At 37.9% G+C, this 16745-nt stretch overlaps 1 protein-coding gene across 3 annotated transcripts in view; it reads left to right on the forward strand.

Annotated features, from left to right (window-relative positions):
• The window catches only part of SUCO (SUN domain containing ossification factor), a 121910-nt gene that overhangs the window by 93608 nt on the left and 11557 nt on the right, over window positions 1-16745 (forward strand). Inside the window, exons 22-23 of one of the 3 annotated variants that reach the window (XM_034666743.1) lie at window positions 3063-3118; window positions 4159-6195. The exons of 1 other annotated variant lie outside the window; for it this stretch is intronic. In XM_034666743.1, the coding sequence (XP_034522634.1) occupies window positions 3063-3118; window positions 4159-4602 (500 nt within the window). In that variant the 3' untranslated portion in view covers window positions 4603-6195. Of the gene's footprint in view, window positions 1-3062; window positions 3119-4158; window positions 6196-16745 lie in introns of those variants that run through there. One more of the 3 variants, XR_004627251.1, reaches the window with a different exon arrangement.

A 16745-nucleotide genomic window follows, 5' to 3' on the forward strand; every position in this document is an offset into this window, starting at 1 on the left:
CTTGACTTATATGTTACTGTTTTGTGTATTTAAATTCTATTTTTTTGCCTAGTTGTAATTCAACAAGGTATATTATTACTATTTTTTTACACTAATGTTCATTTACGTTTATCCACATATATACCAATTTCTTAATTCTTCAGGTCTGCTTTCTGAGACTTTCCATTTGCCATTTCTTCCCTTCATGCTGAAACATTATCTTTTTTTCTTTATTCCTGTTTAAATTTGTTGGGCTCTTTGAAGCTCTCAGTTGGTATCTTTTATCAATATTGGAAAATTCTTAACCATTATTTTTTCCCCAAAAACATTCTCTCTACCTCGTTCTCTTTTAGAGTCCCCATTTAATTCAGTATGTTACCATCCTTCTCACTTTATCCCCCTAAACTCTTCTTATTTCCATTCTTTTTGCCTTTCTGTGCTATATTTAGGGATTTCCTCTGAACTGTTTTCCAGACCATACATTCTTCAGCTATTTGTAGTCTGCTGTTAAATTCTTCCATTGAGTTTTTAATGTTGGTTATTACATTTTCTATTTCTAGGAGTTGTTTTAGTATTTTTTCAAACATCTCGGTCCCTTTTTTTTTTTTTTATGTTTCCTGCAGATATTTTCAAGCTTGTTTTTTATTTAAACATAGTGAGTATAACTGTCTTTGTAATCTTATGTTTGATAATTTTAATATCTTAAGTCTTTGTGAATCTGTTCTTTATGCCTGCAGGCTCTTGCTCAAGATGCCTTGTGTCTTTCTGTGCTTGGTTACATTTGTGTGTTGGTCCTTCTCTTTGAAAAATTATTTGTAGGGATAATTACAGAGCTAGAAGGTAGGTCCTTATTCCAGAAAAAATTTGTGTTTGCTTTATATTCAGGAATATTTCATGTTAGTGGCATGAAGTTAGTTGGACCACCAGATGATGGGAATTTGGACTGTAAGTCTCTGCATTGCATGGGTTAATTCTTTCTCTGAGGATAGTTCTTTAGAGTCCTAGCTTACAGTGGGGAGAGTGAGGGTGTCTTTGGGTGGGTCTGGAGATTTTATTTCTGACTCATTCTCTTGATACCATCAGAGCTAAAGTTCACATACTCGTGCATTGGCAAATGCTGTGAGGACAAAAATGACTTGTGTTCCACTTCACTGTCTGGCTTCCTACTTTTACTTCAGATATGGTCTAGAGATTACCTACTTAATCTTGGCTGCTCTTCAGTGCTTTTAGTGATTTTTAAAAATTTAAATTCAATTAATTAGCATATAGTGTATTATTAATTTCAGAGGTAGAGTTCAGAGGTAGAGGTGATTCACTAGTCTTATCTAATACCCATTGCTTATCACAGCACGTGTCCTCCTTAATGTCCATCACCCAGTTACCCTATCCCCCCATCCCTACCCCTCCAGCAACCCTCAGTTTGTTTCCCATGATTAAGAGTCTCTTATGGTTTGTTTTCCTCTCTGGTTTCTTGTTTTATTTTTCCCTCCCTTCCCCTATGCTCCTCTGTTTTGTTTCTTAAATTCCATATATGAGTGAGATCATATAATAATTGTCTTTCTCTAATTGACTTATTTCGCTTAGCATAATACCCTCTAGTTCCATCCACATTGTTGCAAATGGCAAGATTTCATTTTTGATGGCTGAGTAGTATTTCATATTGTGTGTGTGTGTGTGTGTGTGTGTGTGTGTGTGTATACCACATCTTTATCCATTCATCTGTTGATGGACATCTGGGCTCTTTCCATAGTTTGTCTATTGTGGACATTGCTGCTATAAACATTGGGGTACAGTTGCCCCTTTGGATCACTACATTTGTATCGTTGGGGTAAATACCTTGTAGTGCATTTGCTGGGTTGTAGGGTAGTTCTATTTTTAACTTTTTGAGGAACCTGCATACTGTTTTTCCAGAGTGGCTGCACCAGCTTGCATTCCCACCAACAGTGTAAGAGGGCTCCCCTTTCTCCGCATCCTTGCCAACATCTGTTGTTTCGTGACTGGTTAAATCCATATTTAGTTGCTTTCAGTATGGAGGGTGATCTGAGTAACAGTTAACAACCATTCCTAGAAGTGCCATTTTTTTTTTTTTAAATCAATCTGAGTAAGATTAGTAACCTGCTAGAAATGGCTATTTAGAGGAATGTTTAGGTATTTTTATATATTTGATGACTTTCTCAACAGATTTCTAGGACATAATGTAAACAAATTATAATTGGTTGAATCATGTTATTAGTAAACTATTTGCAGTATATGAAGTTTCATAGTGAATTTTGTAGCTTATAAACTTCTGGCTCTGTCAGACCACATATTGTTTACTTTTAATGTGTTCAGTAGGACTGAAATCTCATTTATCTTGTCAGTCAAAATGTCAAGACATTTATCTTGTCAGTGTGGGAGTGGTATACAGCTGTCTTTAATGTGCTTAAAGTAATGAAATCTTAGAAACCTAAAGGGAATATTTCTAATTTACTCACCTTGCCAGAAGTGTTTATTCATTATTACTTTGTCATTTATACTGCATGTTCAAGCTGTTTTTAGGTTTTGGCATTCATAGTTTCGGTCCCAGTAAAATACAATTAGAAAAGACTTCTTAAATCTCTTTTTTATGTGTATGTTCCTTTAATTGGTATTTGTACCTGGTCACAGCTGCTTGTTGCACATAATTAACCCACATTTGTGACACAGTGTAGCTTAGTCTTTTTAGGGGAAATACTGAAATGATTTACAGGTTTATTATTAGCTTACTTGGTGGTGTTATTCTTCTCATCAGGTAAGAGGATAGGGCTGGGCCCAGAGAAGGATCCTTACTGTGTTAGCTGATGGCTAGCTGTCAGTTAAAAACTTACGGAAATTATTTGAAGGAGACCAATAAAGCCCAAAATAAGAATGGTATAGTCTCCCACCTTGTTGCTTTTCACTAATTTAAAATGCGTAAATATATGCTTAATCTGGTATAATTACAAATTCATTGGATCTGTTAGGTAAATAACACTAAGGGACAATGCATAATATTTTAATAGTGTTTATCATAGCATAATCCACTTCACATTTTACATCTGCTTTATATTTTCTCTTACTTATAGTAGACCCAAGTGATTTGTACATCGTAGAACCCCTCAAGTTCTCTCCAGAAAAAAAGGTGATATTTTGATTCTTTTTAAGTGTATTGGTGTGTTATGTGCTAGTAGATGAAGAACCAGGTGGAACGGTTTGATATGATCTTTAAGTGGTCCTTAAATTTACTGTTTATTTCCAGTCATAGTAATGATATAAATAAATGTTACAGAGGTCAAGAAACTATGACCCACAGGCTGTAACTGGCCTGTAGCCTGTTTTGTATGAGCGTGGAGCCATCTTTAAAGGGTTGTAAAATAAAAAAGAATATGCAAGAGAGACAGTATGTGACCTGCAAACCCTAAAACATTACTGCCTAGCCCTTTACAGAAAAGATTTGCTGACGCCTGGGTAGTAGTCCCTATTTATTGAGTATCAGTGCATGTGTGTGCTATTCCTGTATTCCTCACAGCAGCCTGGAGATGGTAGTATCCCCAAGTTGATATGAAAAAACTGAAACTCAGAGGGTTTATGTCATCTTTGAATGATCCATTAAATCAGTGGTAGAACTCAAAATATACTTAGGCTTTTTGGTTACAAAGTCTGTGCTTTTTCCATTTTGCCTCTAAGTAAGTTGTACTCATTTTGATTAGAGGTAATGATCTCTAGGTCAAAGAACTTGGTTTAGAGCCAAATAGCCCAGGATTCAGTCCCAGCCTGGCCACTTACTGTGTTGTAACTTGGGCAGAGAACCAGACCTCTGGACCTTGGTTTTCTCATTTAGTAACCAGAGATAAAATACTCACTTCTCAGTAAGTAAAGTACACATGAAAGCAACTAGTATTATACCTGGTGCTTAGTAAGTACTCAGATGTTGTTATCACCCCCTAAATCTATTTTCAGAGATGGCAGCTAAGTAAAGAGTTTGATTGCGTAGCATTTACAGAATGAGAAGGTAATGGTAATATCTATACAGAACATAGCAGTGTGTTATGCTGTTCGTAATACCGTTTTACTTTTCGCCGGGAGTTGGCACTTTCCTCCAGTAGCTCAGCTCTCTAGCTGTTTTGATGAGGTAACTGTTGGAGGTCTCATCACTACCTTGTTTTAAAATTTGTGTTATAGAAGAAACGCTGCAAGTACAAAACTGAAAAAATTGAAACCATAAAGCCAGCAGATCCATTACACCCTGTAGCCAATGGAGACCTAAAAGGAAGGAAGCCCTTTATGAACCAGAGAGATTTTTCTAATATGGGAGAAGTTTATCACTCTTCCTACAAGGGGCCTCCGTCTGAAGGAAGCTCGGAAACATCGTCACAGTCAGAAGAGTCTTACTTTTGTGGCATTTCAGCTTGCACAAGTCTGTGCAATGGACAGTCCCAAAAGACAAAAACTGAGAAGAGGGCTTTAAAACGAAGGCGATCTAAAGTCCAAGACCAAGGAAAATTGATAAAAACTCTAATACAGACTAAGTCAGGATCATTGCCGAGCCTGCATGACATAATCAAAGGAAACAAAGAGATCACCGTGGGAACATTTGGTGTCACAGCGGTCTCGGGACATATCTAAAATGAATAGAACTTTTCATACTGGAGACTTTTTGTTGTTCTTTGAAGAACAGTCTGTGGTATTTGAAGGGTTTGGGGGAGGGAGAAAATATTAATGGGAAAAGTATTCAGAAATTATGGTTTCTGCCTTTTTAAAAAAGTAGGTGGGATTGTGTCAATCTTGGTTAATGAGCTGCAGTTTTACAAGGCTGATCACTTCCTACAAGGACAATGGTAGACATTTTATAAAGATGTTTTTTCACAGATTAATTACTGGGACAAATGTAATTCGGAAGCCCAGTTCCTTTGGGTGGGATAGGAATGGAAGCCTAAACCTCTTCCTTTAGCTTTGTTCCTATTTCTTGCACCTTCCCATATTTATGTGCCTTTTGTCTATTTATAATGCCACTGGAAGAGGAGGGAGAACTTTTTCTGTCATTTGATTTCTTTTATAACTTTGTTAGTTTTTTGAAGCTGCAAACACTACAAGGCTTTAAGGTGATCCGCCCCTGAAGTTCGGTAATGTGGGTCCGACAGTGTAAAGATCCTGCAGACTTGCCGAATAGACTTCTGTGTAGCAAACTCACTTGAAACAAAAACCGGCTGGAATTTTTGTCTGTTCTTTTAGGTAAATGGCGATATTGATATTTTCATTTAACTTATTCACACTCGTTTTTTCTCTAGTTACTAACTTAAAGAGAAAAAAGCCTACAAGATTTTTTCTTGCAAATGACTGGTATTTGCAAATACATTTTTTATAAATTCACCTTTTAAACACATTTAATCACTTGTAAGGGTTTTCATTAGCTACATTTTAAACATTCACAATAAGCACTAATCCTCCAGACTTTCAGGTAATTGTTTCCTGTTACTACAAATAGAATATTTGAAGGTTTGTCAAATGAGTCCAGGTCTCATATGATATAATCACTGCCTATGTACATATGCATGGAACCAGCTAGTGAGTTTGTCAAGCCTTGTCTAATTGGTCAAGTCTAAAGGGATCATTATTCCTTGATGTTTGCTTTGTACTGGCTACAAATGTGCAGAGGTATACATGTGATGTCAATGTGTCTGTCCTTATTTTGTCTTTTGTTTTCTTTAAAAATAATTGGCAGCGACTATTTGAATAAAATGATTTCTTAGTGTGTGTTTCTACAGTAATGCGTGAAAGTGGGAAGTTTCTTTTTGAAAGGGAGAGAATTGACCATTTTGTGTTGTAAGATTTAAGTTATAACTTATTGAGCACTTTTAGTAATAACTGTTTTTTAAACTTGTCTAATACCTTTCTTGGGGGTATTGTTTGTAATGTGACCTATTTAAAGCCTTTTTTGTTTGTTTAAGTTGCTGCTTTTAGGTTAACAAGTATGTTTTAGATGATTTAAATTTTTTTCCAGTCTGTACAATTAGCCATTCAGAGCAAGAGGGCCTGATTGTATAGAAACTCATTGAAAAGAGGTCCAGATGAGAGCGGAGGGTGAGCGGGAAGTTACACGATCTGCGTGCAGCACCCGGTGTTGTGGAAAGATGACTTTCAGTATGTAACTACGGAGCTGTAGTGCCATTAGAAACTGTGAATTTCCAAATAAATCTGAACACTTGTCTTTATTAATTACTGGCTCTTCTGTTCTTTGAGGGAGAACTTACAAATCTATTACTCGGGACCTAGAGTGAAGTTTTTGTCACTTTAAAAACTAAATACAGCAACATCTCATTACGTAATTGATCACATTTCGGCCAACTCTAAACTGATTGAAATAACACATAAACATTTTGTCCCTATACAATCGTAATTTCACCATTTCAAACACTAAAATGAGAGTTTTGTTTTGTTTTTAAAGATTTTATTTATTTATTTGACAGAGACAGCCAGCGAGAGAGGGAACACAAGCAGGGGGAGTGGGAGAGAAGCAGGCTCTTAGTGGAGGAGCCTGATGTGGGGCTCGAACCCAGAACACTGGGATCACGCCCTGAGCCGAAGGCAGATGCTTAACCACTGCGCTACCCAGGCGCCCCTAAAATGAGAGTTTTTGATCTTTACTTAGTAGAAAACACGAATGTGTTTTCCTCTTATCAGGTATAATCTTGAGGACTACTAATTTTTAAGTTTTCCCACATCTAAATAGAGTAATGCTTTTTATAATTTACTTTTCAACTTTTACACTTCTAGCCAGAGCACAAAGTTTTACCATTTAGGGTTTATTTTTCCTCTCTGAGATTATACTTACATGAGTAGAAAAAAATGTCCTTGCCAATTGTAAATTTGTGCCTGGTAAGAAGCAAAGCCATGTATATGAAACAGGCTTTCCGTGTTGCTTGATAGCCTCATTTTCTTTCTTCTAACGATAAGAATTAAAACAGCATAAAATAAAAGGAAACTGAGGGATCATAAGAGCAAAGATGCCAAGTAAAACAGTTCTTTTAATTGGATTTTAAAAAATACCATGTTACACATATATATAATTTGAGGAATTAAATAGCTTTTTAATAAGCCTTACATGGGAAAACAGGAGGTCTCTGCTGTCCGCCCCCGCCCCCGCCCCTCCAAGGCCTGTTTGCTCCTCAGCAGCAGCCTTTTCAACTCTTTGTCTCTGGTTGGTGTGCTGCTTTTACCACTTACTAATTTTCCAGTTTTAGAGGTGTTCCCAATTTGAATATATAAGCTTACATACATGAAATATGAAATAGGTATTTGTTAACCTACTTGAATAAATCTACATTAGATCATGGAAAATGAAATAATCACAGTTTAGAAATACTGCTTTTTAAAAAATCTGCATTTATTACATTTATTAAAAACCTCATGCTTTTCCCCAGCTTTTTAATTTGAAAAATTCAGTTGAATATCTGTGCACTTGACCCAATTTCAGCAGTTAACATTTTTAGTTTTTCTTTTTTTCTCTGTGTGTGTGTGTCTATTTGCATACATACATGCACAATACACACATTCTTTTGGGCGAACCATTTGAAAGTTAGTTGGGACATGAAGACCCTTCACCCCTGAATACTATGTATTTTTTAGTATGTGTTTTCTTTCCCTTTCTTTCTTTCTCTCTCTTTCTTTCCCTTTCTTTCTTTCTCTTTCTTTTTCTTTCTTTCCCTTTCTTTTTCTTTTTCTTTCTTTCCCTTTCTTTCTTTCATTTTTTTAATTTAAATTCAGTTAGCCAACATCTAGTACCTCATTAGTTTTTGATGTAGTGTGCAGTGGTTCATTAGTTGCCCAACACCCAGTGCTCATCAGATTACGTGTCCTCCTTCATGCCCATCACCCAGTTACCCCATCCCCCCACAGAGTCCAGAGACTCTCCTGGTTTGTCTCCCTCTCTGATTTCTTCCCATTCAGTTTTCCCTCCCTTCCCCTGAGGTCCTCTGCGCTATTCCTTATATTCCACATATGAGTGAAACTGTATGATAATTGTCTTTCTCTGGCTGACTCATTTCACTTAGGATAACACCCTCCAGTTCCATCCATGTTGATACAAATGGTAGGTATTCATCCTTTCTGATGGCTGAGTAATGTTCCATTGTATATATGAACCACATCTTATCCGTTCATCTGCTGAAGGGCACCACGGCTCCTTCCACAGTTTTGCTATTGTGGACATTGCTGCTATGAATGTTGGGGTACAGGTGCCCTTTCTTTTCACTATATCTGTATCTTGGGGTAAATACCCAGTAGTGCAATTGCTGGGTCATAGGGTAGCTCTATTTTTAAAGTCTTGAGGAACCTCCATACTGTTTTCCAGAATGGCTGTACCAGCTTACATTCCCACCAACAGTGTAAGAACCAACAGGTTCCCCTTTTTCCACATCCTCGCCAACATTTGTTGTTCCCTGTCTTGTTCACTTCAGCCATTCTAACTGGTATAAGGTTGTATCTCGTTGTGGTTTTCATTTGTATTTCCCTGATGGCAAGTGATACGGAGCATTTTTTCATGTGTCTGTTGGCTATTTGTATGTCTTCTTTGGAGAAGTGTCTGTTGATGCCTTCTGCCCATTTCTTGACTGGATTATTTGTCTTTTGGGTATTGAGTTTGAGAAGTTCTTTATAGACCTTGGATTCTAGCCCTTTATCTGATATGTCATTTGCAAATATCTTCTCCCACTCCGTGGGTTGCTTCTTCATTTTGTTGACTTGTTTCCTTTACTGTGCAGAAGCTTTTTATCTTGATGAAGTCCCAACAGTTCATTTTTGCTTTTGTTTCTCTTGCCTTTGGAGATGTGTCTTGGAAGAAGTTGCTGTGATTGAGGTTGAAGAGATTACTAGCTATGTTCTCCTCTGGGATTTTGATGGATTCCTATCTCACATTTAGGTCTTTCATCTATTTTGAGTTTATCTTTGTGTATGGTGTAAGAAAATGGTCCAGTTTCATTCTTCTGTATATAGCTGTCCAATTTTCCCAACACCATTTGTTGAAGAGACTTTTTTCCACAGAAGATTAGTTGACCATAGAGTTGAGGGTCCATTTCTGGGTTCTCTATTCTGTTTCATTGATCCATGTGTCTGTTTTTGTGCTGGTACCGTACTGTCTTGATGATCACAGCTTTATAATAGAGCTTGAAGTAAGGCATTGTGATGCCCTCAGCTTTGGGTTTTGTTTTGTTTTGTTTTCAGCATTCCCCTGGCTATTCAGGGTCTTTTCTGGTTCCATACAAATTTTAGGATTGTTTTGTTCCAGCTCTGTGAAAAATTTCAGTGGTATTTTGATAGGGATTGCATTGAACGTGTAGATTGCTCTGGGCAGCATAGACATTTTAACAGTGTTTATTCTTCCGATGCACGAGCATGGAATGTTTTTCCATCTCTTTGTATCTTCCTCAATTTCTTTCATAGGTGTTCTGTTTTGAGGTTTCTAGAGTAGAGATCCTTTACCTCTTTGGTTAGGTTTATTCCTAGATTTCTTACGGCTTTTGGCGCAATTGTAAATGGGATCGATTCCTTAATTTGTCTTTCTTAAGTCACATTGTTAGTGTATAGAAATGCAACTGATTTCTGTGCATTGATTTTGTATCCTGCCATGTTGCTGAATTGCTGTGTGCGTTTTAGCACACAGGGTGGAGTCTTTAGGGTTTTCCACAAAGTATCATGTCATCTGAGAAGAGAGAGAGTTTGACTTTTTCTTTGCCAATTTGAATACCTTTTATTTCTTTTTGTTGTCTGACTGCTGACGTTAGGATTTCTAATACTGTGTTGAACAGTAGTGGTGAGAGTGGGCATCCCTGTCACATTCCTGACTTGAAGGGAAAAGCTCTCAGAAAAGCTCTCCCCAATGAGAATGATACTCGCTGTGGGCTTTTCATAGATGGCTTTTATGTTATTCTTATACTTTGAGGAGTTTTAACCAAGAAAGGATGCTTTATTTTGTCAAATGCTTTTTCTGCATCAGTTGAGAGGATCATATGGTTTTTTTCTTTTATTAATGTGCTCTATCACACTGATTGATTTAAGAATGTTGCACCACCCTTGCATCCCAGGAATAAATCCCCCTGGTCCTGGAAGCATGTGTTTTCTAAGAATAAGGTCATTTACCTACGTAGCCACAATACTAGTTAGTATCACACCTAAAAAAGTTAATAATTCCAGGGGCACCTGGGTGGCTCAGTTGGTTAAGCGTCTGTCTTCAGCCCAGGTCATGATCCCAGGGTTCTGGCATCGAGCCCCACATCGGGCTCCCTGCTCAGCAGGGAGCTTCTACCTTTGCCTGCTGCTCTCCCTGCTTGTGCTTTCTCTCTTTCTCTGTCAAATAAATAAATAAAATTTAAAAAAAATGTTAATTCCATAATCTAATACACTGTCCATGGTCAGATTTCTCCAGTTGTGCCCATACATACACTTTTTTTGGGGGGGGGTGGGTTCCAATGCCCAGTCAAGGTTCATTTGGTTGTATTGTTTATTTAGGTTCTTTAAATACATACTGCTTTATGACTTTGCATATTTTTCTTGTGTAAGAGTCCATGCATATTTTCTTTGAATCATTCCAGCTTTAGTGTATGGGCTACTGAAGTGGGCACTGACAGCTTTTCTAGCGATGTGTTGATACTGTCATTAAATTTTACCCCAGCCCACAAATATCCATTTATATAACATTAAGACATTAAAAAAATTTATCCTATAGGAGAATGTATTCATGACCTCTACATTATACTCCACTTTATTACTAAAGATTAATCTTTAGAATATTTGTTTGCAACAGAGTTCATCACTTGGTATTGTAAGGTCATACATCCTGGACTACCAACTTTGTGTTGCATTTTTTTTTTAATATAAAGCACATATTAAAGCCCACCAAATGCCTGATGTTATAATACGTAAAGTGGTAAGTCTATCTGAGCAAACAAGCATTCGTGATTTTTATCATTTTTCCCCGTTTTTATTGGTATAGTTGACATACAATGTTATATTGGTTTCAGGTGTGCAACATAACGATTGGACAAATCTATATGTTAGGCTATGTTCACCACAAGCATAGTGTGTCACTGTACAACGCTATTATAATACCATTGCCATGGACTATATTCCCTATGCTGTACTTTTCATCACTGTGACTTATTCTGTAACTGGAAGCCTGACCTTCCACTCCCTTTCACCCATTTTGCCTATTCCTCACTCCCCTCCCTTCTGGCAACCATCAGTGTGTTTTCTTTATTTATGGGTCTTTATTTGTGGGTTTCTCTTATTTGTTTTGTTTTTTAGATATTTGTCTTTGTCTGACTTATTTCACTTAGTATAATACCCTCTAGGTACCTATCCATGTTGTGGCAAATGGCAAGATCTCATTCTGTTTTTATGGCTAATATTACATTGTGTGTGTGTGTATGTAATTGTATATATATATTCATATTTTGTGTGTATATATATATATATATTTATCTCACATCTTAATCCATTCATCTGTATTGATAGACACTTAGGTTGCTTGCATATCTTTGTGTAGATAATGCAATTAATATAGGGGTACATATATATTTTCCAATTAGCGTTTTTGTTTTCTTTGGGTAAATACTGCATTTGTGATTTTTAAATGAATAAGGGATAAAAAGCAAGTTTTAAACCCAGGATGGTTTAAAAAGTTCCGCAGGTAGGTGGTGTACCATACAATTGAAGGAGCAAGTGTTTTCAAATCAGACTGCCTGGTTCACATTTGCTCTCCATCTCTTACTGACAATGACATTGGGCAAATCACAATCAGTCACAATCTCATTAAGCGTCAGATTTTTCATCGGTAAACAGGTATAATAACACCTATTTCGGAGGCTCATTCTGAGGATCATGTAAAACTGTCATGTATCTAGCATATGCTGCACTCAGTGTTAGCTATTAATGTCTGGACGCTCAGAGTTAGATCTCATCCCTGTTGTCTGAGCATCTACCAGCAGGTCAAGAAAGGAGCTCATGCTTGGTGTAAGACTATTATCTCCAGCCTCAGTGTCTACACCACCATTAGCAAGGTCAGCAGGGAGCTTTAAGTTCAATGTGCTCAGAGTAAGACCCTCAGTGCTTTCATCACAAGGGTCACTAAGCCACTCCGGACTCTGCAGGACTCCTGGGAAGATCTTGTCCCCTGTTTCTACCCTTCAGTGTAAAGCCTTGACACAACTTCCTTTCTCAAAACCAGTAAGGTAAATTTCATATGCCCTTGACTCCTGTTAATTTTATCATGGCAAGAAGCTCCGTGTGGCTTTCAGTCTTCCTTCTGGAATATTCTTCCATATTCCCTCACCATTCCTAATCACTTCTGCTCCGTGTGGCTTTCACAGTCTTCCTTCTGGAATATTCTTCCATATTCCCTCACCATTCCTAATCACTTCTGTCGTGCACTCTGGAGCTCAAAATCAATCGTCAATAAAATTCCCTAAATCTTTAACTTGTTTCAACCTTCCTTTCACCTCCTTGTTCTAGTCAAAACTACTTCCCTTGAATCCCTTTCCAAGACGTTGACTTTCTCCTCCACCCTTCACACCGCATGGCCTAGAGAGAGACTAGATAGGTGGTCCCCTTAATCTTCCATGCCCTAAAACTCACTTTCTGAATCTTCTATCAACAAACCATACCATCCGCTATTTCTCCCTATTGCAAACGAACCCCTGTTTTCTCTTGTCCTCTCTCATCTTCATTCCTGGGGTCCCTGTCATTCCAGTACTGTCTCTGTCACAATTCTTGAGTATTTTAATGTCAACCTTACATTATTTTTTTCTAGTTTCTCAGTTCCTTCCCTTCTTTCTCCAAAGATCTTGATCTCCAGCTTATATCAGCCACTTATTTCCAATGATTAAATCCTAGTTTCTGTCATTACCAATATCCATAATCTTTAATACCAACTTCAAGCATCCAGCTTCTGACCACCATCTCCTATTCTAGCTCATTCCCCCTCACACCCTAACTCTAACAATTCTTCTCAGTCCCACCGGAGTCCCACCAATCCAACCCCTGCCAGATGACTGTCATGTGTGGTACGTATTTTGTCTCTGAAAACATATATCCTCAGCCATAATCCCTGGGAATGCTGCTGAGTCCCAACAGCTTGCAGACTCCTTGTTCATACCATCAGAGTACTTAGCAAGCCAGTCTCTGCACTTTCTAATTTTCTAGGTAGGACTCGGTCACCAGTCTTTTGTGCTCCTTCTTCACCCATCTTCAGGGGCACATACTCCTGGGGGAGGTGATCGTATTCCTAGATCAGGTGTAAATCTTGGTCAGTGTAAGTCGATCATGGTAAATCCATTCACCTCACTGGTGACTGGTTTAGGTATGGATAAGTGGTGAAATTCTGGAAATAAGCCACTGAACCAACCAATCCTGGACACCCTACCTTGGGACTCCTTATTAAATGAAATAATAAATCCTTCTTATGTTTAAGCCATTCTCAACTGGTTATGTGTTACATATTTGTGTTATGCCGAAAGCATCCCATCTCATAGAGGCTGCTCTTACTAGATGCCGACACCATGCTGAAGCATTGTAGACATATCCTCTTGTTTAACAATCTATATAAGTACTGTTAATGTGCGGTTTTATAATGAAGAAACCGAGGCACAGAGAGGTCACAAAGTTAGTAAGTAGGAGAGCAGGGATTTAAGCCCATCTATCTGTAGGACCTTATTTTTTTATAATAATTTTTTATTATGTTATGTTAGTCACCATACAGTACATCCTTAGTTTTTGTTGCAATGTTCCATGATTGATTAGTTGCGTATAACACCCAGTGCACCATGCAATACATGCCCTCCTTAATACCCATCACCGGTCTATCCCAATCCCCCACCCCCCTCCCCTCTGAAGCCCTCAGTTTGTTTCCCAGAGTCCACAGTCTCTCATGGTTCATTCCCCCTTCTGTTTACCCCCCCTTCATTCTTCCCTTCCTTCTCCTACCGATCTTCCTGCTATCTTATGTTCCATAAATGAGTGAAACCATATGATAATTGTCTTTAAAACCTAGGCTCTTTTTTTTTTTTTGATGTACAGAGGTTTGTATTTATTTATTTATTTATTTATTTATTTATTTATTTATTTTTCAGTGTGTCTCTTTTATTTGAATTTTCTTTTTTTTGATAATAATATTTTTGTATTATGTTAGTCACCATACAGTGCATCCCTGGTTTTTGATGTAAAGTTCCATGATTCATTACTTGTGTATAACACCCACTGCACCATGCAATGTGTGCCCTCCTTAATAGGTCTACAAATTCTTTTCCATTCCTCCCATCAAAAGATACAGTCTAATTTCTCTCCCCTTGAATATAAACTGGCCTTAGTGATCCGATTTCTTGAAGGTCCATCCAGAGATTTTTATGCACTTGAATAAAGTGTAAATATGTATTCCCCTCCCTCCTCTTTACACATGGTTTCATCCTTTGATTTTTTTCAACCATTAGGACATTTTGGAGATCTTTCATTCTTTTTTGCAGTTGAATAATATTGCCTTGTCCGGGTCCCTTTTTAATGGACGTTTAGGAAGTCTCCAATCTTTGGCTCCTACAGTGTTGTGACAAATAATCTTGTATATACATCACTTTGCATATATGTGGGTATAACTATAGGATAAAGGTCTTGAAATGGAATTGCTGGGTCAAAGGGGAGGCACATTTGTAATTCTAATATATTGCCATATTGACCTTTGTAGCCTTCCAATTTATTCCCCATCCAGTGATAAATGAGATCCTTACACTTCAGGCCTCACCAACCCCGGACATTATTGGACTTCTGGATCTTTGCCAATCTGAGTGACAAAAAATAGTATCTCAGTGCATTTTTAATTTGTATTTTTTTAACAAGTGATGTTAAACATAGTTTGTATGTTTAAGAGTCTTTTTATATTTACTTTTCTATGAATTGTTTATATCCTTTGCCCACTTTTTTAAAATGATTTTTTATTATATTATGTTAGTCACCATACAGTACATCCCCGGATTCCGATGTAAAGTTCAATGATTCCTTAGTTGCGTATAACACCCAGTGCACCATGCAATACATGCCCTCCTTACCACCCATCACCGGTCTATCCCATTCCCCCACCCTCCTCCCTTCTGAAGTCCTCAGTTTGTTTCTCAGAGTCCATAGTCTCGCATGTTTCATTCCCCCTTCTGACTACCCCCCCTTTCTTTATCCCTTTCTTCCCCTACCTATCATCCCAGTTCTTATGTTCCATAGATGAGAGAAACCATATGATAATTGTCCTTCTCTGCTTGACTTATTTCACTTAGCATTATCTCCTCCAGTGCCGTCCATGTTGCAGCAAATGTTGAGAATTCGTTCTTTCTGATAGCTGAGTAATATTCCATTGTATATATGGACCACAGCTTCTTAATCCAGTCATCTGTTGAAGGGCATCTCGGCTCCTTCCATGATTTGGCTATTGTGGACAATGCAGCTATGAACATTGGGGTGCATATGGCCCTTCTCTTTACTACGTCTGTATCTTTGGGGTAAACACCCAGTAGTGCAATGGCTGGGTCATAGGGTAGTTCAATTTTTAACTTTTTAAGGGACCTCCACACTGTTTTCCAGAGTGGCTGTACCAACTTGCATTCCCACCAACAATGTAGGAGGGATCCCCTTTCTCCACATCCTCTCCAACAATTGTTGTTTCTTGCCTTGTCTATCTTTGCCATTCTAACTGGCGTAAGGTGGTATCTCAGTGTGGTTTTGATTTGAATTTCCCTGATGGCTAATGATTTTGAACATTTTTTCATGTGTCTGTTAGCCATTTGTATGTCTTCATTGGAAAAGTGTCTGTTCATATCTTCTGCCCATTTTATGATTTGTTTATTTGTTTCTCGTGTATTGAGTTTGAGAAGTTCTTTGTAGATCTTGGATACCAGTCCTTTATCTGTGGTGTCCTTTGCAAATATATTCTCCCATTCCGTGGGCTGTCTCTTAGTTTTTTTGACTGTTTCCTTGGCTGTGCAGAAGCTCTTTATCCTGATAAAGTCCCATAAGTTCATTTTATCTTTTATTTCTCTTGCCTTTGGAGATGTGTCGTGAAAAAGGTTGCTCTGGCCGATGTCATAGAAGTTGTTGCCTATGTTCTCCTCTAGAATTTTGATGGATTCCTGTCTCACATTGAGGTCTTTCATCCATTTGGAGTTTATTTTTGTGTATGGTGTGAGAGAGTGGTCAAGTTTCATTCTTTTGCATGTAGCTGTCCAATTTTCCCAGCACCATTTATTGAAGAGACTGTCTTTTTTCCACCGGATGTTTTTTCCTGCTTTATCAAAGATTAGTTGCCCAAAGAGCCGAGGGTCCATTTCTGGGTTCTCTATTCTGTTCCATTGGTCGATGTGTCTGTTTTTGTGCCAGTACCATGCTGTCTTTGTGATCACAGCTTTGTAGTACAGCTCGAAATCCGGCATTGTGATGCCCCCAGCTTTGTTTTTCCTTTTCAACAGTTCCTTGGAGATTCGGGGCCTTTTCTGGTTCCATACAAATTTAAGGACTATTTGTTCCAGTTCTTTGAAAAATGTCCTCGGTATTTTGATCGGGATAGCATTGAAAGTGTAGATTGCTCTGGGTAGTATGGACATTTTAACTATGTTAATTCTTCCAATCCATGAGCATGGAATATTTTTCCATCTTTTTATGTCTTCCTCAATATCTTTCAAAAGTGATCTATAGTTTCTAGCATATAGGTCCTTTACGTCTCTGGTTAAGTTAATTCCAAGGTAACG

The sequence above is a fragment of the Ailuropoda melanoleuca genome, chromosome 8, assembly GCF_002007445.2.
Source record: "Ailuropoda melanoleuca isolate Jingjing chromosome 8, ASM200744v2, whole genome shotgun sequence".
In the NCBI taxonomy this organism is placed as follows: Eukaryota; Metazoa; Chordata; class Mammalia; order Carnivora; family Ursidae; genus Ailuropoda; species Ailuropoda melanoleuca.